Source organism: Chlamydotis macqueenii, chromosome 11 (genome assembly GCF_036417535.1).
Source record: "Chlamydotis macqueenii isolate bChlMac1 chromosome 11, bChlMac1.mat, whole genome shotgun sequence".
Classification (NCBI taxonomy): Eukaryota; Metazoa; Chordata; class Aves; order Otidiformes; family Otididae; genus Chlamydotis; species Chlamydotis macqueenii.
Window position 1 is genome coordinate 3,979,585 of NC_141566.1, and position 26,745 is coordinate 4,006,329.

Consider the following 26,745-nt stretch of genomic DNA (forward strand, 5'->3'; position numbering starts at 1 on the left):
AAATTATTGTGGCTTAATGATGAACTGGATTTATTTGGCAGAATTCAGAGTGTGTTGGAATATTTCTCTGGGTAATTGTCAGAGTTGTATTCTTTCTAGTCTAAAAAGCTCTCATTAAATTTATGGAAGCCTTAGCTTTTCCAGCTTCCAAGGTTATGTGCTTTCTTATGAGAAACTTTATATTGGTGAGTGAGGAGTTTGGTAATTTTTTTCGGCTACATACGCAACACTGATAGACCCGGCTGAGGAGCCAGCAGCAGTGAGAGCTCTGGCAGTTTCAGACAGCGGTCGTTGTGCGGTGCACGTCAACTCCGTGCCGGAGCGGATCCTCCCATTGACTGCAGGTTCACTGGGAAGCCTCCCAGAGGACATTAGTCATCCCGTGTGCGCTCTGGAGTTGATCTCTGCGTGTCCCGTGAGTCAGGATAGCCAGAGCAAGAAATCAAGGTTAAATAAGGATTTGTTTGGCCATTTTAAGTACCCCTAGAAATATTCTGTAAATAACTTGTGTTGATTTGAACAACTGGTAAACTTGTTTGGGGAAAAACAGCAAGGTCCCAGCACCTTATCAGCGATACCAGTATGGTTTGCTTTTTGATTGTGTGTATGGGTGGCACAATACACTCAGGCACACACACACAAAAATACTGGTAAGAATATAATTGAAGCCGTTGAATCATTTTCCGCTTGTAACTGCAGTCAGTATCAAACTCTGTGTGTATTAAAGACATTTTAAAAGATTTCCATAACCCTTTGCCTACCTGCTGTGATGCCTTAGTGACTGTTGTTTTGCCTGCTGTCTAACGGAGCTGCTTCTGCACAAATGCAAAAGCATTGAGTTCGTACAGCACGAAGCAGGTGGTAAAAATACTGAACTGCATGTACAACTGAAATTAGCAGTGATGGGGGAACAGTTGAATGCAATATATCCTAATTGTTCAGGTTTCAGGAGTACTCAAAACAGAATAACTGAATTATTCTAATTTTTCCCTCATGTATTTGACTAATATTAATGTTAATATTTTTATAAATATATCTTGAGAATTTCCAGCTCAATGACGAAATGTTGACAAAAAGCCCTGATTTACAACCATAAATACATACCATTTGTAATACAGCTTTTGTTAACTTTTTTTCCAGTGTTATTCTTGAAAGTAGTCCCGTTAAGTGGGGATTATTAAGGTTTTCCTGGTTCTGTCATCACCAGCAGCAGCTACTTCTGTTTTGTTCCAGACCGTGCACCATTTTGCCACGGCGTGCGCAGCGCTGGTATTAACACACACTGCAGCTGGGCACCTCTGTCGCAGAGTACAGAGGTGTTGGTGTTCCCTGGGAAAATGTGAATTACCCTGCCTCGTTCCGCAAGATTGATTCACAACAATTTTTTTATTTTTTTTTTTAAAGTATGTCTTGGATTTAGATGAATAATTTTACCAACCAAGAAGTTTAGATGTCTTGCCTTTAGCAAACTCCCTACAGATGAAGTTTTTAGATCTTTTGACATCTGAGTTTAGAAAAGACTTTGGAACGTAGCTGTTCTTGTCCCTGTTGTCGCTGTTCTCTGACTGGGAGAGGAGCTCAGGACACCACTGAGGTGAGCCCGTAGTGATTTCTCTCTTTGGGAGATGGTTCTTTTGCCCAGCGTTTCGGTTCTTCCTTGCCACTCAGCAATTTGAAACTGGTGATAAAAACTCGGTATATTGATTTGTCCTTCAGGACATTGTGAACAAACCTAAATGTTCTCTTAGGAGAACGTTTGGAATAGAACCCTGTAAACTTTTTATCTCTTTCTGTTTCTGGGTCTGTTCTTAATAGATATTATGTACTTTTCAAATCAGTGTATTATATTAATGTCTTCTATAACATTGTGATGCTGTGTGCAAGAAGTCTGACAATATCCAGTCCTGCATAGTTGTTTAAAAAAAAAAAAAAAAACCCAAAACCTGAAAAAGCTGACTGACTCTTGTTAAATTCAAACCAAGCCGGTGTGTTTGCTGACTTAGCGTATCGTGTCCTCTAACTGCTGCAGCCTTGCTGATAGTAACCAGTTAACAATTTCCACACTGCTAACCGTTTCCACCCTTACTGGAGAGTTTTGGAGGACATATACACAGCTTATTTTAGGCACCTCAGGGACTTACTTGTCTTACCTAGTTGATGAATGAGGGTTGCCTTTTCTGACAAGTCCTCTTAAACAATTTATGTACGTGCTCTGAGGTGTATTTTAGATGAATGCTATGCTTTTCAAAGCTAAAATAACGGTCTGAATTAGAGTATCAGAATATTCCTTCTTCCTGTTAAGCTAAAGTCTGAATCCAGACAGAGACTGGGAGAGAGACTTAATGGCATACTGCAGTTTTGTGGAGTTAAAAAATAAAAAAAATTGATTGAAGAGCCAAAATTCCAGATCAGTATTGTATTTTTCCCCACCTGAAAAATTATTGCCATGACCTGCTGCACTGTGCTAATAAAACGGGCTAAGAACTTCAGAGAAGTATTTCCCTGCTAGATGTCAACAATTGTATATATATATTTATTTTTTTACCCTGTGACTGCCACTTAGCAACATAGTGTGCAGGAAGTGTCACTGTTATTCTTTCCCTTTCTCTCTCCCAAATGTAAGGGAGGGTTCAGGAAAAACACGTCATTCACAGTTGTTTTCTTTCCTGGAAATTTTTCCAATCTGACCGAAAAAAAAAAAATACAATATAAATAAATTCTTTTTCCTTGCATTCAGATGATTTGATGACGCGTGTAAATCGCTTGTTGAAATCGCCATTTAAGTTGGCAAAACTCTGCGGGTCATAAATTAGAGCTGTTAAAGGCTGTCATGTGGGTTGTGTTAGGCTGGCTGATCTCTTACGCGGAAAACGAGGAGAATTTTATTCATAATAATTTCGGTTTCTGAAGAAGAGCACACTGCTCTGTTTTTCTGGCTTAAAAATTACTTGCGTATCGTGTCTTGGAAGCCGTTTTTTTTCTGGTCTCTGCCAAACGGAGTTATGATAGTTGATTTTCACTAGGAAAATACCGGTGATCTGCTTAAGTGTTCCATAATTTCTTCCTGTTGAAGTTACTGAATGAAAAAGTAAAAAATTTAACAGACTTCACTGATCAGTAACCCAACAATGGAAAAAACAATAAGTATTGACAGATTTTTTTTTCCGAAACCCTGGCACCAAGCGTCTCTTGGTGCTGTCGTCTCTTTGCTGTTACGTAAAATGCAGGGAGTTTGCCACTCATTAATTTCAAGATGTTTTGGATTAATTGAAGAACGGTATCTCATTATTTTTTTTTAAATTGTATTAATTGGATTAAATTTATCAGTTCTCTTTTGATTAATCCTCGGGGAGCTATGTTTCTACACGGCAGGCTGAGCAGATTGTGGAGGAGAGGCTGTCACAGCAAGCAGATTTTGGGGAGCTGAGGAGCTTGGATTCTGTTCTTGGTTCTGTCGCTGGCTCCCTGCGTGAGCCCCGTGAATTGCGTGAGTCGCTTGATGTCTCCGCCTCGTTCACGCTTCCCATAAAATTGAGTATTACTTACATCACACCCAGTGTTTGTCAGCGTCCTCTACATCTCCGTCCCTTGTGTGGTGTTTAAGCCCCCAAAGTAATTTCCAGTACCGTACAAAATTGTGTCCAGTTTTGCCTAAACTCTGTCCAGTTTGGGTCTGTAGATGTGACTGTCTCCAAAAAAGAGGTTTAGTGAGAAATTTCATTGTTAATAATTGTTACTTAATAAAAAAATAAAATATTAATAATTTAATTCATTGAATACCTTCATTCATCTACACCTAAATCCTCCTTTACTATTTTTGATGCTTATATGCTATCAGACTTTTTTTAAAGGATTCTTTAAATTCAGTCACAGATTTTCAGGCACTTCTAAACTGTAATGAGTAGGAGTAACGTAGCTCCGTTACTTTTCTTATTTCCCCAATTCGTGTCCCACTGTTTGTTACCATTCTGTTGCATCCTATTTAAGAGCCATAGATTCTTAAAGACTGAAGCGGACTTATTTTTTTAAACCATTTTTGTAGTTCCAGATGGAGAACACAATGATGTAATGCGTTTTGGTTCACCTGCTCGTACTGTTATTTCAGATGATCCAAGAGCTGTTCTGGTGATGCTTTACAGAACCAAGATGTAGTCTTTAAGGAATAGAAACCTTAATTTTATTTTTTGCTAAGCCTCCTGCTGTTTGTCATAGTAAATCAAAATAATTTGAACCGTTTATTTTTCTTTAAATATTTTCAGTGTCTTTAAAGTGTTTGCAAGCTTTTCTATATCTTAAATGCAAGGAGGAGTGGAACATGGAAAATTGAAGTATTGAAAAATATTTCTGGAGAGCCTGTGGCCAAATAAACTTCATTTGAGGAGAAGCTGAGGTTGTAGAGCATGGCTCAGCCGGAGAAAACCTGATAGTTGAGTAATACTTTGTTTTGGTTGGTTTTTTTTTTTTTTCTCCTCAACTGGCAACTACTTGATCTTAGTAGGGCACCCAAGACTGCGTAAATAAAGTATGTTAACTAGAAAGGCTTTGCGTGTGTGTGCACGCATTTTGTGTCTAAAAATAGTTTTCTTGGAACAGGATTCAATTTTGACTTTGCCTGCTTCGCTTTTAACGTGGAGCAGAGCTCCCTGTGGAAAAACTCATGTCTGTTTATTGGGCAGCTAGAGTTCCCCTGGCTTGGCACTGTTTCTTTTCAGCTCTTCGCTACCGTGTACTTCCAGTTCTTCAGCAGCAATATGTGGAAACTAGTTGTGGGCATTAAGGAATAGAGAACAGATGGTTTAGAAAATGCCTTTAAAATGGGTATTTTTTCCTTTAAAAGTAGTTTTGAACGCTGCCTGACTTTTTTTTTTTCCAACTTACTTTACTAATTATTTCCACTTGCCCTTCCTTAATTCTAAGTGTAAGAGAAAAATTGTGGAGTTAATATTTTTAAACCTGGTATCTAATAGGCAAGACTTTATTCGATAAGAATAATTTTGTATTTCTACTGGGAGAATTAACAGAAGAATATGGCATTGAATAAGATTTTAAAATCACATTCTAATACTGCAGAAATACTTCCATCAAATAAACAGACCAGAGTCTTCTCTGCTAATCACGAATGCTGACACAGAATTGTACAGTGACTTTTCATTCTGAACAGCTCAGACCAGTAACAAGCTTTTGAGGAAAGCAAGCATGTGTTAGCTTGTCTGTATTTTGTGCTTGCTTTGAGTTGGTTACCAAGAGGCGTACAAACGTGACAAGTGAGGCAGAAGTCTGAATTTACATGCATATGTCAGTGTAGCCTGCATGAAGTGTATTGTAATTACCAAAACGCTGCCTCTAGAAACTGATATTCTCTCTTGCCAGAACAGGAACGACAAAAGTAAAAGTTCATGCAAGGTTTTTTATCCTTGGTAAGTGCCGAGATGTGCTGATGTCTCTGAAGGTGCTGGCAGTCTGTGAACCGTTGCGAGGGGAGGTTTGTACAAGGGGGAGAGTTGCCCGTGAAGAACACTGCTGGATTCCACCCATTTGTCTTAATGGCATCATCAGAAGAGTCACTAATGATGATTTATTCACGACCCACAGAGAGAAAGTTTGGGCTCAAGGATAATGGGTGAATTCTGAAGGGAAGCATCTCTAATGATACATGGCTCCTGCTAACCAAACTCTACAAAATGCAGAAATGAAAACAATCTGTGAAGAGATGATACAAAGCTGGTCTGCTCTTAGGTTTTCAAAAGGTATCTGGAACTTACTTTAGTTTCAACCATGGCAATAATGAAAGAATGACCAAGACGACAACTGACGCTCTAACTGTAACATTAACACTTACAAGGAGGACATTTCCTAGCTTGTAAGTAGTGTATGGCACACCTAGATCAAACTTATTAGGGCAGGGTTATTAAGGTTTAAGCGGTTCTTATAAAACTGGCACCTGATGTAATTGCTTGACTATTTTAGTTTCATAAATTTTGCATTAGCAGACAGAATATTCCATGTGTAGCTAACCAGTACAAGCAAATGCTTTCTTCTTGAACTCCCCCTTCACTGTGTTTTGTTCCAGTTGCTGATTGTCAACACATTTTCTCCAGGTAAACTTTTGTTTTACTTCTGTAACAACAGAGACAAAGCTGAAATTTGAAAGATAAACCAAATTGTTATATGGGATCTGGAGATGGGAGAAGGACAAATGGAGTAGCAGTGTTCTGTGTTGACCGGTCACAGTGGTGTCAGGCTGTTCCTCCGATCTCTGAGTTTGTTGTGCCAGGTATCTCCCTCACCTTCGGCAGCACGAGTGCTAACGCGGGGTGTGTGCGCGGATGGGTGCAGTTGTGGAGGTGTTGAGGAGCAGTTTTTCAGCGGGCTGTGCGGATAAAACAGCACCTAGCAGTTCTGAAGGAACTGGGTCTAGTTGAAATGGCACCATTGTTTGATTAACAATATTGTAGTTATCATGAGGTGGTTATGTGAAAGGAAGATATTTGTGCTGGTGTTGTATTGTAGAATAATGGAATTGGCAGCTAAACTTGCTGATAGGATGCAGCGCTTACTGCGTTGCTCTGCTTTCACTAGCACTGAACTACTTTTTTGCTGTATATGCCGGAGGCTTTTGTGCCTTTCTGTGCCTTTCTGCTTCCACTGTGTTCACGTGAAGGTGTAATATCTCTGCTCTTAGCAGTAGTCAAATCCGTCATGATTCGCCCGTCTTGTTTAAAATTATTATCTCAGTGTTTGAGCGGGCTAGCCGAGACGTGGCTTACGTGTGCGTTGTGTCATGTTTGCTTCTGTGCAACTTGAAGCGCAGTGAATTAAGGATGGTTCCTCACGGAGTAATGCCGGCACAGCAGATCTTCAGTGAGTGGGGAGGAAAAAAAAAGGGTTTTTTAAGGCTGTAAATTCTTACAACATAGGAAATATTTTGGATGGTAAGATTGTTGTATAGATTATGGAAAACCAGGTTTAGACAAATATTGGGAATATCCACGCATACAGCTGTTTCCCAAGAGAACTGAATTTGTTCTTTGTTAATGAAGTAATGCGTGTCTCTGGGTGCCTTTCAGTAGTGTGTTCCAATAGACTGGTGTATGATAGAGGTACCGTGTACTTCAGGGAAACGAGAAATTTGCGTGCCATCAAACTTGTAGTAGCACTGGATTTTTAAGAGGGTTGGGGTTTCTGAACATAATTGTTTAGTTTTTAGTAAAAGGTGGGGTAAAATATTAAAAGCGTGTGTGCATGTATTTATTAAATAAACCCATGAAGGGCTTGTAAGGGCAGATGGACCATCTCCGGCTCAAAATACCGGAGCTATAAACAGCTGGATTCCTGGAGAGTATTCCGGGGAGGTACCCCTGGGTATTTGTCATATTCTTATATTGGTTAATTTTGCTGACTGCTGTTGGGCTAGGTGGATTTCTGGTTTGAGCTGCCCTTGTGTTCAGAGTATCCTCCCTTTACATACGTGTTCCCCCACACTATCTTTTGATCCATCTTCAGTGAGAGTCGTTGGTTGAACATCATGGGCATTATGCTTTAAACCTCCACAGTGTTCCCAGTTCTTTACAGGTCTGTGTAGGCCTGTCTGTGCTACATAAATGTCAAAAGATTGGCCTTGGCTGGTTACTTACTGTCCCAAGTTCTCTTCATCTGTGGCAACTTTACCTGAGGTTGCCTAGAATTACTCCTAAACAATGGGTGACGTAGGCCCAGTAACTGTTACTTCATTGTATAGTGAATTTGTCTCATAATGAAAATCTGAATTTCTGACCTATTTTGTACTGTAAAAATTCCAAAGCTTGGAAGAAGGGCTTCTAGCCTAAGCTCCAGGACTGTGTTCTTTTTTGTAATTGTAGCATATCTGGAAAAAAGCCTGCCTTCCCCCCACCCCAGAAAAATGAAGGTTCTATTTTAACTCTTCACTGTATGCTATTAACTCATGATGAGAAGCTATTTCTGGTTATACATACGATAATTTCCTCAGCTAAACTTCACTTTTTTTTTTGCTTATGCATGCTTATTTTGTCTACGTTAATAAAGTTACACTGCTCTTTATGTACAACAGTCGTCTCTGATGCGGAGACTTCAGCCACGTTCTCAACGCCATGGCTGTAATCAGCTAATGGCAGCCACTGGCTGTTAAACCAGTAAGAGTGGTCTGATCGTTAGGTGGAACGATGAGACACGTGAAGAACTTGGTAGCTCTTCAGTAAATCTCTTAATCTTAAATTCTCTTTACTCATCAAAAAGCTCCATTAGGAGATCACTGGTTTTGTTGGACGTGAGCGTGTTTGTATTCAGACATGTCATATTGTAAATTTTAGTTTAAAAAAAAAAGAGATACCATACTCACTTTAACCTTCCTTTTTCCAGTTTAACTGGTTCTTAATCAAGCTTATTCAAGTAGGTTTCTGCAGGTGTTCTTCCTTGTGGTACTGCTTGCTGTCTGTTAACCCCTTTGTTTTCCGAAGCGCGCTGGGATGTGCACAGGCAGCTCCTCTCTGTGGTGGATTTTACTCCGTGAGGTGCGTTAGGATGGTGCCTGAGGATTAGCTTAGCTGCGTGCACGCTGCCCTGTTACTGGTCGTTACCTCTGCTTTGCGGAACATCCCCAGGTCCTGTAGCTTTACAGGTCTGTGGAGCCCTGGATGGTTTTACATTTTCGTGAAGGCTTACTTTGCCAGTAAGCATGAATATTATTCATTTTTGGAGAATAATCTGCTTGTTTGGAATTAAGTTCCGCAGTTTGATTACTGTATTATGTGTTTGATTATTGCAGGCTATAGAATTCCTCCCTCTACTTTATGTTGTGTAGTTTAATCCTTTTTGGAAAGAGGTTTACTAAATAGCAAGTAGAAGAGCTACTGCTTTCCTGACTTTTCCAAGACCTTTTTGCTGCTTCATTAATAAGGTTGTCACAATAGCAAAATCAGGTCAGGAAGGAATGGCCCCCAGCCCACAACCTGACTGGCCAGCCAAAACCTGAAACAAATGTCCAAGGAAAAAGCTGGGAATGTTGGTCAGTCTGTTACACTGGCAACTGGATTGTCAAACTGGTCGTCATTTCATCAGGATTTTTTTTTTTTTTATACTTTTCATTTGATTCATTAGATCCTCGAACTTAAAAGCAAAGCAAAAAAAATCCTTTGAAATTCTGTTTTGTCTTCAACAGTGCCCTTAAAGATAGTCGTTTCCCCCCAATGACGAGGGATGAGCTGCCACGGCTTTTCTGCTCAGTGTCTCTACTCACTAACTTTGAAGATGTATGTGACTACATGGACTGGGAGGTAAGGATGTCAGATATCTCGTAAGAAAATTACTTTGATGCCAAGAAAATCTATAGCAGAGGTCACACAGCTTAAATTACCTGCATGTATTTAGTGGCGTTGTCGCTGTTTTGCTCTCTATACACATTGCATTGTGCATAGATCCAGAAGATCCTTTTGGTGGGACTGTTATCACCTTAAAAGTCAGAGCCATGAAAATGGAGTGAAGTTGTATTCTGGCCCAGTTACGCGCTCAAAGCAGGAGCGGTCTGCACAGCTGTATTTCTGTCTGAGGCTCCATCGGGCAAGGTGACGTGTGCCTGAGGATGTCCCAAAACCTCCTGCAGCACAGCTCACTGCAGAAACACGGTAGATCAGTCCACTGATTCTGGAAGGAGAATGTTCCAGTCTGAAAGTTAAGAGTTTGATTTATCTTTCCCAAAGTTTTCTTTGCTTTCAGAGCGAGTGGCCTACACAGACCCCACAAAGCCCTGGTACAATGGGGCCAAGTAAATCATTGCTCTTGTTGTTCTTTGCTAATTATGCATGGAGCTGAACCCATTTTAATTGTTAGGTTCTAGGAAACCTTCATGCATTCTCTTGGGACAGCAACATGAAATAAATTAAGCTGCAAATGCTGCTTTTAGAGTTCTTTTTGGGAAGATATACTGCAGGAAGCGTTACTCTGTATTCCTCTGCTTTTTCCCAAATTATTTGGTATTAGACACTTGCAAAAACCAAGTTACTGGATTTAAGATTAACTTCTTCTCTCAGTCAGTATGACTGTTGTGTTGCTCTTTGAGTCTATACTTGAGTGGACATAAAAAAATTGAGTTGTCATATGTGATAGCGGACATGTTACAATGCCAGAGACACTGCACAAGTTACAGTCCTTCCCTTTGGTAATGACTTAGCCCTGCAAAGTATTTAGGATTTCTTACGAGAAAACAGGCTTTCTGTTCACCCATAACAAATGTATACTGAACAGAAGTTTCATTTGTTGTTAAAATGGTAAGAGGCCCTGCTGTATGAGAGTGGTGGTATCCAGCAGTAACCAGCATTATGAATGTTACAGTAGCCGAAAATCTAATAAAAATGTGTTTCCTGTTCAGCTCATAACGACAAGGGCTTCTTCCCTTCTGATACGTAGTTCTAAATGAGAAGAATCTAAGTTTCCTTTGGAGTTTTATCAGCATGTTCACCATAAACAGAACTAATCATTTTTGGGTAATGTCAGACCAAAGGAATAAGCCTTGGCTGAAGCTGTGTGTGCACTCTCAACAAGAAGCTTTTTTGGGAGAAGCAGTTTGTCCTGTCACTGAGCCCTCAGAGTACTGTAAGCAGTGTTTTCAGGTAATCAAAGCTGTAGTGACTTTTAATACTAAACCATGCTAGGATCCAAAATGCAAACTGGTAGGGTTTTTCCGCTTTACTGGTTTGACTTCTGGTGGTGACTGTAGTGATGTTTTCAATTCAATTTCATTTATTGTAACTTATTAAAAATCAGACTATATCTTGTTGCAGAATCCTCGAGACTTCAACAACAGTGTAAACAAGCTTAATGCAGAACTGTAGTCTTCCTCAGTTCTGATTAATTTTAGGAATTCTCATGATTCTTCTGATTGCAAAGACTTGATTTATGAGGGAAGAATGGAGGGGTCAAAAATGTGATGGTCTTTGTGTTATCCATTTCTTAGTGGCTCTCTCCTATTTCATTTAAGGTTTCTTAATGATAGCTTTTTAAAACCTCTGGCAAATTCCTAGGAACTCAAAGAGATGGTCACAAAGTAGGTTCCACGATTTGGGTTTTTTGTTTGTTTTGGTTTTTTTCCCTCTTTCCCTGTAAGTTAAACGTGCTTATCAAGTAATTGTATCATATGTAGATGTGGATGATGCACAAAATTTCCATGGAAAAGGGATGGGGGGGGGTGTATAAATATGAGAAAGATGAGATTTATAGTTGTTAGTCCTTGGAAGAGTGACTCATCGCTGTTTGTGCCCCTGTCAGTGAGACAGCTTATATCGTCCCTGTCTCTGTCAAGGGAACTGCAGTGAGGCGATGTTAATGGCAAAAAGGCATTTTGGGATGCCTAGAGGATGACGTAAAGAGAGATCCTGCGTCTTTCATCTCATGTAATGCTTATTTACAGATCATCCTGAAAAACACCAGCCTGGTTGAGAGACCTTACTTCTGTAGGGATGCTACTGGGGATCTCGTGGGAGCCAGTTCAGCAGTTCGGTGACAGAGGTCACAATATTTCAAAATTGCCAATTTGGACAACTCTGCTCTGGTGGGTTAGAGACCAGATCATTTGGAGACACAGCTCAGGAGTGCCTCCTGTATCCTGAAGCAGTCTGGTAGATCTTCTTTTCCCTGATTAATGAATTACCTTCCCAAACTAAATACAGTAACGCTTCCGTTGTGAAAAGCAGTGTGAGATCCTTATGCAGCAGAAACTTCAACCAAGGAAAGAGCAGGTAGGAGTGAATTGACTGCTATTAGCTCACGTATGATATTTCAAATTGCTGCCATTTTCACCTTTTGTAAAAGTAACTAGGAGAAAGCACAAACCTTTAACGAACCGCTTCAGTGCCACGGTTCACGAGGATGCTTCCCGAAACATGATTCGTATTTTCATTTACATGTGGCTTTGTAAGAATTGCAGGGCACTTGTAGTGGAACAGATGCAGGGGTCTGAAATGGACACTGGGAGTGTGGGAATTGTTTCTTCATTTCTGCTGGGCAGAAGCCATGGAATATTGCTGTGGTCCGTTGCTGCTGGGGTGGAGTTCACAACCTCTCCATCTCAAAGAAACTCTTAAGATACGTTGAGAGGGTACGGCTGTGAGGTACAGCATAATGGCAAATGATTTAATGTGTCCCCTGTGTGCTTTTTTTTCCTAGAAATACAGAAGAGGAAAGCAAAGTGCCTCTACTCCTTCCCTCTTTATTTCATCTTACAGCAAATGAATGCCTTTTTAATTTATTTTCTCCTTAATTTAATTAAGAATCTGTGGGTTTTTGCTAAAAGGTAAAGCTTGTCTTGCTAATTAAGACCCTCTCCCCATTTTTTAATTAAAACAACATAAAAATTGTGATTGTCTGTAATTATAAGAAGACATTTTCTGTAAAACATTATTGTGATTCCCACAGGGTAATAAATAACTAGAATTGACCAGCAGCTCTTCCTTACAGTGTCTCAAAAGAGATCTGTGCCCTGAACTTGCTGTTCTTCAGTAAAGTCCAACCTGCAGAATTGCACATGCTTGCTGTGTGGATACAAAAGCCCTTTGGCCTGTGTGCGCTGGTTTAATTATTAGCTTGGATAGTTGTCACCGGTAATGCTGACTGAAAGGTGACTTTTCGTTGTTGACAAAGTCAGTACGTTTAAGAGCTGTGGAAATGCTTTCCTTCCCGCAAGCGCAGCGGCACCAGCGACTCTTGCAGCTTATGTTCCTTAGAGCAGAGAAGAGAGAGTTTTGATCTCAATATTTTATTCTCTTTGGATGATATTCAGTGATGCCATATATGTAAATAAATGATTAATTTTAAAAAGAATGCTTGTCATGACGTGGAGAGCAAATCTCCTGAGTAGTTGTCTGCGTCCGTTGTCAAATCAGAACTGATATTTAAACCCTACGAAAGATGTTCAGAAAGAAACCAATGTATTCTCTACCAAGGTGAGGCTCAAAAGCTGTGGAAGTCAGGTGATAAAAAGTGAGGTCAGGTCCTGATAAGCAGCAAGAGTCGCTTAATCTGAAGGGCTCCGTTTCCAGACAGGTTTGTATACAGCTCTCCCCATGGTCCTCGTTAGGTCAGTAAAGGGGAAAGCTGCTGTGTTCTGTGGTCTCGTAAGGAATCCTGTACAAGTTACAGGCCAGATTTTTTGTTTTATAGCTTGCCGCTGTTCAAAGATGGAGCTGACTAACCGTAAGCGAGCAGAAGGATTCGTCGTTACCCGGAGCAGCCTGATCTGGTTCATCATGCAGTTACGTGAACGCTTGGCCTGGTAGAACCGAAGCAGGCAGGCAGAGGTTGTCCCAGTTGAACTGGGGTGCTGGAGGGAAGGGTTGTACATCGTGCCGTGTCTCTGGTCTTGAGTGGAGAACAGCAAATAGTGAGTGGGCTGCAGGAAGAGGCAGACACTTGTTTCTGACACCAAGGAGGTGTTGCACTTCCCCAGCTCTGGGATATTCCATCTGGATTCTGTTACCTGCTTCAGTATATTTCTGACAAAATGTTTACAATTCATTCATCTTAAACTAATCAGTGGTGATTGCATACAAATCTCTTACAGATTTCAGTGCTGTGGATAAAACTGAACGGAATGATTATTTGATGACAATTTGCTCCATAGTAAACTAGAAGCTTAAATTTTAACAAGGCTTGAAGTGTTAGATGCTCATACGAATTCCATGTTGATCGTCTAACGAGGGCAGTGTTATTTCTTCCTCTCAGTGTGGTTGGGGAGCCAGCACAAGAGGAGCAGATTCGTAAACTGTGTTTGGAACTTTGAGTCAGAACAGTCAAACGTGAAAGTTGCTTAAACTTTGGTTTTGGGGTGGGTTTTGGAAGAGTTTTTTCTTAGCTCAACTGAGATAGATGTAGAGAGAGAGGTGTTATGGGGAATAATCTAGCAAGTGCCAGAAGCAATAAATATGTGTGTGTGTGTTTTCCCCCGTACTGAGGTGTGCATACGTAAATGATTCATTAAAAGAAGAATAGGTATAAATGAATATCCATGTGTAAGTTCTGTTGAGGTCCCTTCAGAAGTAAAATTAAAACTGCAGTTTAATGCAGTACTTAGATTTAGTGAAAGATGTGTGGATTTTTTTAATTAATATTGTCACTGGACCTAGTATCAGGTAGCCTCTGCCCATTTACACAGTGGGACAAAAAGTTTATATCCACGAGTACTGGATACGTAGCATACAGTACTGAAATCCTACAGAGGTGTTTCTGTTGGAGGAGATGGGTTTGTGCCTTTCCACGTCTCTCTCCATACCTCCCTTCCCCAACAGCCGCAGCCTGAGCAGACTCCTGTCCGTGTGGGAGGCCGATACGGCAATGGCGTGGCCTTTTCGCAGCTCAGGGTACCTGTGTGTAGTCCTTTCCCTAAGGAATGGTGATGGACGAGACAGAGCTTACGTTCTGTCTGCAGAAGATGGTTGTTGACTTTGTTTTTCTGAAGTGCATAGGCAGATGCTGCTGTTCTACAAAAACTTGCTTGCAGTGTATCAGTATTTTTGTTTGTGATGCGTGTTGTAGGTTTTGTGTAAAGTTCTGCGCCGAGCCTGGTAGACAAGCCAGTTACAGTCCAGTTAGTGCCTTCCAAACCTCTACCTACCCCTTACACCCCATCTTAGAGAGGAATATCTTGGGGAAATTTCACAGAATTTTTCATCAATGCAGGAACGTTGGTCTCTTGAGGAAGTGAAAATAAATTCCTAACTGTGCCCATGCCAGTCTTGCATCGATCATTCTTATTTTGCCTGTGTGTGGCTTCCATTTGTTTAACTCGGGCCTGGTTTTGATTAACTGGAGTTAAACAATGAAAAGCCATTTTTCCTGGACGGCTTAGCTACGCGGTTGGAATTCATGCTTCACGGAGTGCTGTGACGTTTTCCCAGCCGGAGGAATTGTGGGTGCAGTTGTGTTGTCTTACTCATTTTGCTCTACATCTTTATTTTCTACAGACGTGGGCCTAAAAGTCCGTTAAAAACAGTTCACAGGAAACATCCGGTGCAGCGCAATTACCTACTGCTGGAATTTGCGCCACACCTGATGCATCACTGCTGCTCTGGGTAGTTTCTCATGAGTGCTGCGTGGTCGCTCTTACGCAAAACAGTTGTGTAGAACTTAGAATGTGACATTCTGCAGAGTTTGAAGGTGTGCACAACCTGAAAATATTCGGTCTTGGTGATTAGGCAGTTGAATACAGACAGAAAATCACCAGCTGCAAAAACTTACTCTGGTCTTGGGATAAACTCGGTAGGCTCAGTTCCGCTTCTAACACTTTCGTTTTACTTTCCGGTCCTTTAGGTTTGTAATTACATCATCTGAGTGTACAGATTTGAGATCTCTAGGGATTATAGATCCGTGCTATGGAAGGTAACCTGATAACCGTGTTATCCAGGTTGTGAAAGGTTTAGGAGTGGTCGCTAATGAAATAGCGTGTTAAAATTACAATGCACTGAATTCATCAGTCTCAAAGTAATTTTTCCTATGTAAGAAATGTTAGGTTCATGGGGAAAAATTGAGGCCATGGCCAGCCACAAGAGAGACTCTTCCTCCCATTTCCCCATGCTTATGTCATATGTAAAGATTAAAAATAAGGTCTTAACATAAGCAAATAGGGTAACTGAACAAGTGGTAGAGCTTTGTAAATATTCCTTATTTGTTTTTTAACTGTCGAGGAGTTACAGTGAAGTAGGTTGTCACTGGAAAAACTGTTACGGCATTTTTTGGATTAATTTTGTGTCCAAAAAGAAGTGCCATAGCAAATAACATGATTCCCTTTTAAACATAAACTGTTCATTTCCACAAACAATCTTGGAAACTTTGGATTTAAATGGAAATAACATCATAGTTATGTGAGCATGAAAACGTAAAACTGTCCATCTGCTAATACTTCGTGTTTTTGCACAGAACTCAAAAGCAACAGAAAACTCGCTGGCAGTGGAATGTCTTTTATGGCACGCCTGGGCCAAGTGCAGGTACTAGCAACAGAATTATTGTACCGTGAAAACAGGGGTGCTTAAACAATGCCCTGGCGAGGTGTCTAGCCTCATTTTATTTTATTTTATTTTTTCTAACTTTTTTTTGGCAGTTCAACTTTATATGCATCTAACTCCGTGGTATTAGTAATTTTGCTTTCCATGCTGGCATTTCGTCCTGTTAGAGTGCTTAGTAGCATGGAAATAGGAGTCTGAAGCGGAATACTTCGGAATATCTCCTTTTCCTTGTTATACATTAGCACAAGTTTTGAAGGCTCCAGGCTTGAGCTCGTAGTGTGACATCTTCAATTGTTGAGTTGTTACTGTGAGCAAAATGAATGCTCTAATTGAAGCATCGTTAGATTTGCCGGCTGTTTGGTTGCCTGCAGGTGTATTCTGGTGATTTTGTCAGCAACAGCATCGCTGGCAGTGTTGAGGGAGAGAGTAGACTCGGAGACAGAAGGACGTTTGCATCTCAGCTGCCTTTGCGTCACACCAGAAAGGAAGCTGTGTGGTGGGGAGCCGAGGACCTTACCTGCGCTGCTACCGACCGTTAGCAGGCTGCGAGGTGAACACCTTTCCAAAAGCCTGCGTTCACTTCAGTACCACCTCTTGAAACTCTTTGCAAAATGACGTTAACCACTGAAAGGTTCACGTTGTGGCTTTTATCGTGTTAGAAATCCCTTGTGTCTTTTTTTTTTTTTTTTTTTTTTTTTCTTCAATGCGCTAATAAAGCTGCTGATTTCTTGCAGGTGGGTGTACACGGCATTAGAATAGAATTCATCAATGAAAAAGGATCGAAACGCACCGCCACCTACTTACCGGAGGTTGCGAAGGAGCAAGGTCATTGTTGCACTTTATTTCATATGATCTGGTGAAGAATTTAAACGTACATATAACCCTAAAATTCAATGTTTGACCTTGCACTGCTGTCAGATGATGGAGCAATATTCAATTGTAAGAAGACTCTTATATGAAATGCTGTTACGTGCCTGTGTCAGTCCCCTGTAGGGATTCAGTGAACTGTAGCTGTTTTTTCAAGAAGTCATAAATGCGGTGTAGCTCTAGGAGAATAAAATACGGAGGGGTCGTACAGGGCTGTCGGCCAGCTCTACGGTTGCTTAAAGCCACCAATTTTCATACAGCTGTTACGCTGCGATGCTAGTGACGTGCAAAGCTGTGTTAAGTGACGGGATGTCTGGTCAGTTCCCTTAACAGCTGATTGATCCCTAAATTTGCAATGATTGCATCTTAATCTTTTACATTTTTTTTTTTTCCTTTTTATATTTGAGTTGGTCTACTAAGGAATAGGATGAAACCTTTACTGAGGGTCATCTTTAATTGATAGTTCTGTTTCCAAATAGTCACTTGAAATCTTAGAGGCTTTCTAAGCTTTTTAAAATTCAAGAATTGGGAGCGGGGTGTGTGTGTTTTGATTTCTAAATAGTTTTAGTAGACCATGCATTGCAGTCTGACTTTCAAGTACCCCAAACTACCTTTTTTTTTTTTTTTTAAGTAATAATGTGACTAATCTAATTGCATCTTTTGGAAATAATATGTAATAGCTACTTAAAGTATTAGCCTTTTAAATCAATAAATGAGAGTTTTGCATAGCGTTAAGATTTTATTGAGAACAGTAATGAATCTGTATTTTTAATCCATCACTTTATTACCCAGCCACCCCTATTATAATACAGTGGTTCTGAAATTAGAAATACCACTGTAAAGTTAAATGAAGAAGTCTAATTTCTGAAATTCTTTGCACATGTTCAACTAATAATCCTTATAAATTTTATACAGAAATTTAATTTTTCGTGCTGTCATAGCCGTTTATAATGTATAAAGTGATTTGTGATACGTGATGATACCTGACCATTTCAGAAAAGTAAAATTTTGTATCTTGCCCCAGTGTAGGACACCTAGATGTGGCGGGTCTACTTGTAAAATACTTCAACTATGAGATAAAAGTGTATGTTGTTTGTAGAGTGAACTGTGTGTGTAAAGAAATCCTGTATGTCATATTTCCTTCAGCCGTTCTTAAGTAGGGGAGAATGTTCTGTTTTATACAGAACTTCAGCAGAGCGCTTTGAATCCCAATAGCACTGCGTACTGGACTGTGTTTTTGCAACATCTTTTCTTGTTTCTATGTCGCTCACTAATTTCTACTCCTTTAAAATTCCCCAGGATGGGACCACATTCAAACCATAGATTCCTTATTGAGGAAAGGAGGCTACAAAGCTCCGATCACCAATGACTTCAGGAAAACGATAAAGCTAACCAGGTATGCCTCGCGGGCTGCTGCAGCTCAGTCCTGTTTCGGTAGTGCTGTGCTGTGTTCGTTCCTGGTAAGTGCTTATTTCCATATCCAGCTTTCCTGGATATGGTATTAATTACGTATTTCATTTCGCAATGGCAGCGTGGACTTCGGAGAATATCTGGGCCTTGCGTGGGGGTTAGTGGCACTAAGCAAGAAGGAAAAGGCTGCTGTTAAATCAGGCTCGGGGTACCTGCAGGGTTTGTTTTGTAACTCTGCAAAATCCTAGCAGCACGTTAGCTCTTGCTTTCACAGTTTGTTCCTGGGCTGTAACACAGGATTCTGCGATTCAGTGTCTGTTGGAAGGGATCGCTAGCCATCGTCGGCTTGCGTTTGAGCAGATGGTGCGCTGTGGGTCTGCTGCTGGGAAGTTTCGGACGCCCCTCAGCACCCCAAAGCCAGCGTTGGGTCAGCTTCATCTCCTCTGGAGCACAGGTTGCCCTCTAACAGGTGTTGGGTGTGCAGAGCAGGTCGCTGTTTCAGGAGTCAGCGTCCCAGTTAAACTGTGTCAAGGTGTTCGCAGGAGTGAAGGCATTAATTAGTATTTTATTTCATCTTCTGTCGCTCTTGCACAATTTGATTTTGCCAATTCAATCAAATGTGTTCTTCAGGGCTTCCTAGTGGGTGAGGGACAAAATATTTTAGAATTAGCAGCAGATATTCTGGCCTATTGTAGTTGGTGGAGGAGTAAATGTCTCTAAGAACACCTGTAAAACTACATTTTTACAAGCTTGCACTGTAAAATGACTGCTAAACTCTAGTTATCTATTCCATGCTTGGAGAAATAAGGATTTTTTTAAAATCTTGTGACAGAAGGAAGTATTGACTCGAACTCTCCAGGGAGAGCACACCTGGCACACTGCTCATACAGATAGCACAGTTAGGATACTTTGTCCAAACCTGTTGTCCTCCATCTCTTTTATCAGCTTTTAGGGACTCGTAGGACCACAAGATTAGTTCTAAAAATGCCACATATATTACTTTTGTTCCTGTGTTCTGATTTCTTTGGAAATTCTTCCCTCCTTAGTGCAGCCAGGTGTAAGCTAGACGTGACTTCCTTGTCCACAGCTAAAACCCAGCCCTTTCATTTCAGACGTCTGGAAATCCTTGCATTCTCCTGGTAGTTTGTGCCCTTTTACAGGACAGAGACCCAAGATTTTGGTTCTTTTTGCCTTCCACGTTTGTCATCTTAATCTACAAGTCTTGCTATTACTTAGCAGTAGTTTATGTTTAGGCCAGATAGAAGGCAAAGCATTCCTTAGAAAAAGAAATATTTTACTATTAGAAGAATTACTTGTTCAGTGATCACGTGGACGAAGAATAAAGACTTTGCGTTCCAGTGACTGTTCAGAGTTCTGGATTCTTGTAGGAACCCGATCGCTGTGGAGCAGCAGTGCCTAAGGAGAACGTGCTGTTCTGAAGGTTAAATTGGGGAGGAAGGATTTGCAGAATCCAGCTGAATTTGCAAATGCAGAACCCCAGTCTCCTTTAATTTATTTCAGCTGTACGCCTTATTAGCTTCTGTTCAAAAGGAATACATGGAGACAGCTGAGGGCAAGAGTAACAGTGCTGCAGTTATTTAATAACAATTTCTGTTCACCTCAATAAAAAACAACATATTCTTCCAAGAAACAAAAATTCTGTGTAGCACATATATTCTTCCAGCTACATGATTTTCTTTGGAGCAATGCATGTGAGCACAGAACAAACCAAAACAAGTAAACCCCCCTAAAAAAACCACCAGGACCCCCGTGTTTAGTGTACTTAGGTTCACAACATCCAGCTGCTGGCAAAATCACCGGCCTGGTAAGTGGAGTAAACAAAGCATAGTTTTTAATGTCCAGAATATTTTCTTTTTTTTTTTGCTATTTTATTCGCTTAAAAACTCCGCTTCTGCTAGCATATTATAAACATTCGTGTTAAAATCTGAACCATTTCCCAGCATCAGCAGCGTGGCCCGGCGGCCAAAGGGCCAGCCGTGTCCTGGGGTGGCTCGGGCAGAGCACAGCGAGCCCGCGGAGGGAGGCGATTGTCCCGCTCTGCACTGCACTGGTGTGGCCCCACCTCGAGCACGGGCGCCTCAGTACAAGGAGGACATCAAACAATTGGAGTGTGTCCAGAGGAGGGCGACCAAGATGGTGAAAGGCCTTGAGGGCAAGGCTTTCGAGCAGCAGCTGAGGTCGTGGGTTTGTTCAGCTCGGAGAAGAGAAGGCTGAGGGGCGATCTCTGCAGGTTCGTCAAAGGGGGAAGGGGAGCGGGGCGTGGTGATCTCCTCTTTCTGGTGACCCGTGGTAGGGCACAAGGGAGTGGAATGGAATGGAGCTGCGTCAGGGCAAGTTCAGACTGGACGTCAGGAAAAGGCTCTTCAGTGAGAGGGTCGTGGGTCACTGAATGGGCTCCCCAGGGAAGTGGTCACAGCACCCAGCCTGCCAGAGTTCAAGGAGCGTGTGGGTGGTCCCACGAGGAGCAGGGAGTTGGACTCTGATCCTTACGGGTCCCTTCCAACTTCAGATGTTTTATGATTTGGTGACTGTAGTCTAAAGAGAATGTAGCTCCACTTCGTGTAGCTGGGATTATTTAACAGCAGATCTTGGCAGACAGTTGGTACTGATTGTTTAAAACCAGCCCAGTCTGTAGTGGTTGTTCACAATTTTTCTCCTGGGTTTTAAGCAGAGCTAGCTGAAGATGTGGGACATTCTCAATAAATCATCATGAGTTTCTATTCCCCTCTACTTACATAGTAGGCAACAATTTTTAACAGCTCTGTTTACTTAAAATATTTTTCAAGCACTTGTGATTTGTCATGTGGTTCAAGAATGACCTTGACAGCCATGCTGGTTCCTCCCTGCCCTCGTGCAGCTGAAGTTGATCTTCTGACAGCAGAAGTACGGAGCTGTTCGCATTAAACGTACCACTGCTGCAGTGTTTTCCGTGCTTACAGCTTCCCGGTAGCAGATCTTGAATTTGCCGCTTTGCTCTTTTCCAGGTACCGCAGTGAGAAGATGACGATGAGCTACACAGAGTACCTTGCCCATCGTCAGCATCATCACTTCCAGAATGGTATTGGGCACCCCCTTCCACCGTACAACCATTATTCCTGACACTGAGCCGCATGACCAGTCACTGGACCTCTCTGCAGACCTCTTCCCAGGAGACCCTGCCCCTTCTTGGTCTAGCTATCTCTATTACTGTACCATTTTATGATGATAGTTTCCGTTGCCGTGTTGAGGCTTCTTGGTTGGTGAAGCTCAGCATGGCAACGGGAGGGAAACTGCATTACTACCGAGATCCCATCCTTTTTTTATTACGGAGTCACTGCAGATTTTTTTGCAGCATATATATAGCCCTTGGGTTTTTTATAAAATTTTAAATTTCTACTTCATTAACGTTGAATTATATCAATCAAGGCTTTCTGTGACTGTGGATGGAAGGAAGAGTTTGAGGCTTACAGTTAGGGATGCTTTGCTTAGCGAAAAGGCATTTGTGGCTTTTGCGTTAGTAGGTGTGCCAGGGAACGAAACATATCAGATTCAGGTATGATACCAGACAATGAATTGCATTTTCGTGACGTTCCTAATCACGTCGTGTGTCCGACATCTCACCCCACAGCAGAGATTTCATGTAGCGAGATACATGAGCTTCAGCACTACAGCCCGGCTGTCAAGGCTGACGTACAAAACGCTTTTTTGGATGAAGAGAAGCAATTCCGTGTACAACGAGAGGTGGTGTTGTACGTGGAGCATTTCCAGAACCAAGTGGCCTGACTGGAGGGCATGACACAACCCAGTAGGATACCTTTGTCTCCCACTCTGTGCTGGGAATCGAGGGCGGACCAGCCCCGCCAAGACCAGTGGGAATAACGCGTTTGTGGTGAGAGGATGCCGTTCTGATGATCTCAAATTAGGAGTGACATTTGTGTTTCCAAACAGGCTGGTGAGTAGCAGATCTCGTATTAGGAAGAAAATGGATTTAGATTTTAGTGCCTTTGACTATGACATAACTATATGCTTACGTATAAAATTCATAGAAAAATACAGCAAATACACCAGACGTTCCAGCAAACTGCTTTGAGTCTGCTCTGGCGTCAGGTTTGGGGATTTTTTTTTTAGTGAGGTTTTTTTTTGTTGTTTTTTTTTTTTTTGTAGCAAACCTATTTTGGAAAAGAAAAATCCCTGGTTTGTTCTTTCTTCTGCTTTTGAACTTGTTGGGTTTGATCAAGTCATGAATAGTTAGATGAAGTTAACTATTGTTTAAAACAGAAAAAAAGACTGTTGTGAAATAGCCCAGGACAAGTATGCCACGAGTTTGCGCGTTCTCATCTGTGACAGGAACAGTACTGTCAGTACTGCATCATAACTCTGATACCCCTCCCCGCGGCAGAAGAAAGAAAACTGTTTGGAACTTTTTCCTGCTGTAAAACTAGGATTTAGCAGAAGGTACGCGTGGTGTATTTGCGAGCCCGGTACGTGGAGGAGCTCGCTCCGTGCTCGGGTGCCTGCAGAGCTCCCGCTGATACCTGCGGTAGGTCAGTGCGATTTCTAGGGAACAACATGTTCTAGAAAAGACCTTCCTAATATGAGTGAGTCAGCCACAGAATGCAGAAATTCCAGTTAGTTTGGATACTGAATGTTTGTAAATGTATAGATATATAAAATCCAAATAGATAAAATCAATGAAAATGCAGCTGTTAAAAAAAAAAATAATCAGACCAATTGTAAAAATGTTTCGAAACCAGATGCGGATAAATTACGCTCATCCCTTACGCGAGGTTAGCTTTGCCACTGAATTCCTGCGGAGGTTCTTGTGGAAGGTCTCTGGTATTCCTTCATCCACAGCATCTGATGTCCAAATAGGAACACTTTCAGTTGTGATGCCTTAATTTATAAGCAGAGGGCCTGAAATTTCAGGAGCCGAGAGATGCCAGCCAGAAGCTGCAAAAATTAGTAGATGTTTATACAGAGGCTATTTTGGATGATACTGTTGTCTTGTTTCCACTTGGGGAACACTTTTACATGGCTTAGCCTTCAAGTGGAAATGGTGAACAAGTGGTTACCTGACAGAGTTGTGTTGGCTTTTTTTTTTTTCCTTGCCCTTATAGGGAAACTGAGCACAAACCGAATCATTCTGCTGCAAAAAAACAAACAGCCCACAGTCATCCAACCCCGTCTTTCTCTGTCATCTCGTTACGGCGTGCTCATGCTTCTGTGTGAGCTCCTTGTTAGAAGTTTTTTAAAAAGATCTTATTATATATAAAAATATATATGTATTGAAAGGTGCTAATCAACCTCAAGCAGGTCACGTGACTGGTCATGCGGATCTAAAATCATATCAGATTTTTTTTAGAAAAATCTTCGATATATGCAGATGTTATACAGAATTTCTTACCAGTGTAATAATGATATACTGATGAATAAACAATCCTGCAGGTTTTGAAGGACAAGGTCAGCAATACTTCCCACCATGGCTTGGGGGGGAACGGGACAGTTCTGTCTCCTTTTTGTATACAGCAGAATGCACAACGCATCTTTGTCTATCTCCTGGTAGCTGTTGCTTACAAATACCCTTCAGAGGGTGTTATACAAACTGTAAAGGTGTGCTTTCGAAATGAGTTAATGCCAGACCCTTCTGGACCAGAGTTTTGTATCACTAATTAAACTGTTACAGAGTCTGTGGTCAATCAGATTGTATGAGATGATTATTATTATTTTTTTTTTCCAAAGATTGGAATAATCAGTCTATCTACAGTGTTTCTAGGGCACCTACCTCCTCAGCACGCGAGTGCTGAACGCTACGGATCGTTTCTGTGTAATCGTGGGTTTCTTTGTACCAAACACGCAGTTCACTGTGCCGCGCTGGGACAGAACAGGGCTGTTCGCTGCAGCCGACCGGCAGCGGCTTTCACAGCTCTCCGTCCCGCCTGGTTACGGTTAGTACCCTTTGAGATACATTGCTGGGTGTAGATACAGGTTTTTTTAATTTGGGGTACTTTATGAGAAGTTAAGGTACAACCCAGTAGCTTATTTCACTGGTTTTAAGTTGGAATGCTGTTTTTTTTTACGAACGCTACTCAGTTTGCCTTATTCCATTAACGATTGTTGGGGTTTTTTAATTCTTTTGCTTAACGTTCCTAAAAACCCCATTCTGTAAACTGAGTTAGACGACAAAACCATAGACTTGACGTGAAACCGTGACTCAGTCGTGCTCCAAGTGCCCTCCCCACCGCCTGGACCGCCGCGGCGCTGGCGTTTCACCGTCTGCACCCCGCCGCCGCCAGTGGCAGGGCAGGGCGGGCACGCGGGAGCAGCCAGCTCCATTTGCACACCCGGTGTTTGTATACGGACCTCTTGACTTGTCTCCAAACGTGCGGGTTTCTAAATTGTCGTCTGGAGTAGGTGACATCTCTTGTGTGTGTTGGATCGAACCAAAGAAGCCTCCAGCCATGCCCAAATGCTGCTCCGAAAGCCTGCCTTCCAGTCCTTGCTAAATCCCTGCAGGATTAAATGTGTTAACTTTTTTATTTTTGTACAGTTTCTAACTGATTTTTGCTAGTGATGTTAATTGAATTAAGTTTATTTGGGGAGTCTGAATATCTCCATTTAAATAAACTGGTGACTTTCCTTTTATGTTAAAAAAAAAAAAAAATTTAAAAAAAAAAAAGAGAAACCCAAAGTGTGCCTCTCAGATTTAAGGGTTTCTGGTTACATTTATTCTTAAGACCAGCAATGATTCTTTATATACAAAGATATGTTTTCCTCATTTTTTTATTACTGTTAAAGAAAAAATAAAAAAGAAAAACCTCTTTCTTTGCTCTGGACCCAGTAATTGCGCTGGTACATAAACGCACTGAGAAAACAAACTTTTGTTTGAAACTTTTGTAACAACTTATGACTGTTTTTGTATATCAAAGTTGATTCTTTTAAAGATATTTGGATCTAGTTTCTAAGTTATTTTAGTGTTTTATATGTTACAGAAAAAAAAAATTACTTTAAATTGTTCACCAGCATCTTGAGTTATCTTTAATGCCATGGTGACGCAGGGGGCTCGGGGCTACCTGGAGTAGCTTGGAGAGCCTCCGTCTTTTCCTTCCCTCCTTAGGAACGCGATTGATTACAATATCACAGATTACCTGATCCCCCGTCCTTTATAACTAGATCCTCCTTCCTTCCGCATTTAATTGCTCTTAGTGTGAAGAAACTGTTGAAATGGGCATTTTAATATAAGTACGGCTTACAAAGAGAAAAATGAGGAAAAAGTGAAAAAAAAAAAAAAAGGAAATAGAAGGTTATCTGTGGGTCTGTGAGATATGGCTGTGGAAAGATATTGTAGTAGTTTTAACACTATTGTTATTACCTTTTAAATCATTTACCCAATAAAATAAGGAAAAAGAATCACCATTTCTCTTCATGTTTCCCTGCTTCATTGTGCGGCTTGCTCAGGTTTTTTGTTTTGCATTTGCGCGTGATGTTAAAGGCTGGTGAGGGGTTAGGAACGTTTTCCTGTGCGGAACTCTGTCTCTCTTTGCCCGCCGTAGGAACAGACTGGGGACAGGGGCACGCAGCGTTCAGTCTAATTCAGGTGTGAGTCACTGAACGCTCCCAGTTCCATCAGCCTTTATATCATTTACATTATTTATAGCAGTATTTATATCGGTTACCAGTTCAGTTTTGTCCTTTTTTTTTGTCTACATTTAAACAGGGAATTTTGTCCGGGCTTGGGCTCCTTATTCTCCAGGAGGGGGAAGTGGTAAACCTGACCTGGAGAACTTCATTCCCTGAGCCAAATTCTTTTAGTCCACGGAGAGACACTTTGTACCAAGTAGGAGTTAAAGGCAGCGTATTTCCTCTGGGGGGTAATTCCTGAGACAAAGACAGACATTTCTAATGTCTCCCTGGAATTCAAATCTGATTTTAGAAGTGGTTTTGCTTGCCTTTGACAAATTTGATATCAATAGATCTCAAATGCCCAGTCTTTGAAGAAAAACCAATAAAATCCCTGTAACCTTCAGATGTTGAAGATTGATGCTGCTGTTACTCCACTTGCTTTGAAGCCTTGATTTAGAAGATTATAAAAAAAAAAAAAAAAAACCACCACACCTCTGAAGGGAAAAGGTGCTTGAATCAATAGCTTCCATTATTTTTGCATGTCACATCTTTGGTAGCATTAGTTTACCGGGTAAAACCTGCTGAAACTCGCAGGCCGTTGAGGTGTACAGCTAGCTGAAAGTGCCTGTCAAAAGTCCCCCGCTCGTCCTGCTACTTCGGCCAGCGCTGTAGGTGTCACACGATACAAATCAAACTAGCACAAGAGTACTAAGGATGGTCAGAGGGGACACTTGGTTGTTCCTAATAGACGTTGGTATTAAACAATGCCAGGCTGGCTTACAATTAGAGTTACAGAGCGGCAGAGGCTAAACGGCAGTGCCTGAAAAAGGAAATTGCTTGTTTA

At 41.3% G+C, this 26,745-nt stretch overlaps 1 protein-coding gene across 3 annotated transcripts in view; it reads left to right on the forward strand.

Moving 5' to 3' along the window:
- AMMECR1 (AMMECR nuclear protein 1) overlaps positions 1 to 25,694 on the forward strand; it is a 98,483-nt gene extending 72,789 nt beyond the window's left edge. For all 3 annotated transcript variants that reach the window (XM_086756227.1, XM_086756228.1, XM_086756229.1), the window contains 4 exons: positions 9,176 to 9,290; positions 16,739 to 16,829; positions 18,171 to 18,267; positions 21,287 to 25,694. In XM_086756227.1, coding sequence (XP_086612353.1) covers positions 9,176 to 9,290; positions 16,739 to 16,829; positions 18,171 to 18,267; positions 21,287 to 21,401 — 418 coding nt within the window. In that variant the 3' untranslated portion in view covers positions 21,402 to 25,694. The remainder of the gene's footprint in view (positions 1 to 9,175; positions 9,291 to 16,738; positions 16,830 to 18,170; positions 18,268 to 21,286) is intronic.
- The last annotated feature ends 1,051 nt before the right edge of the window (positions 25,695 to 26,745 follow it).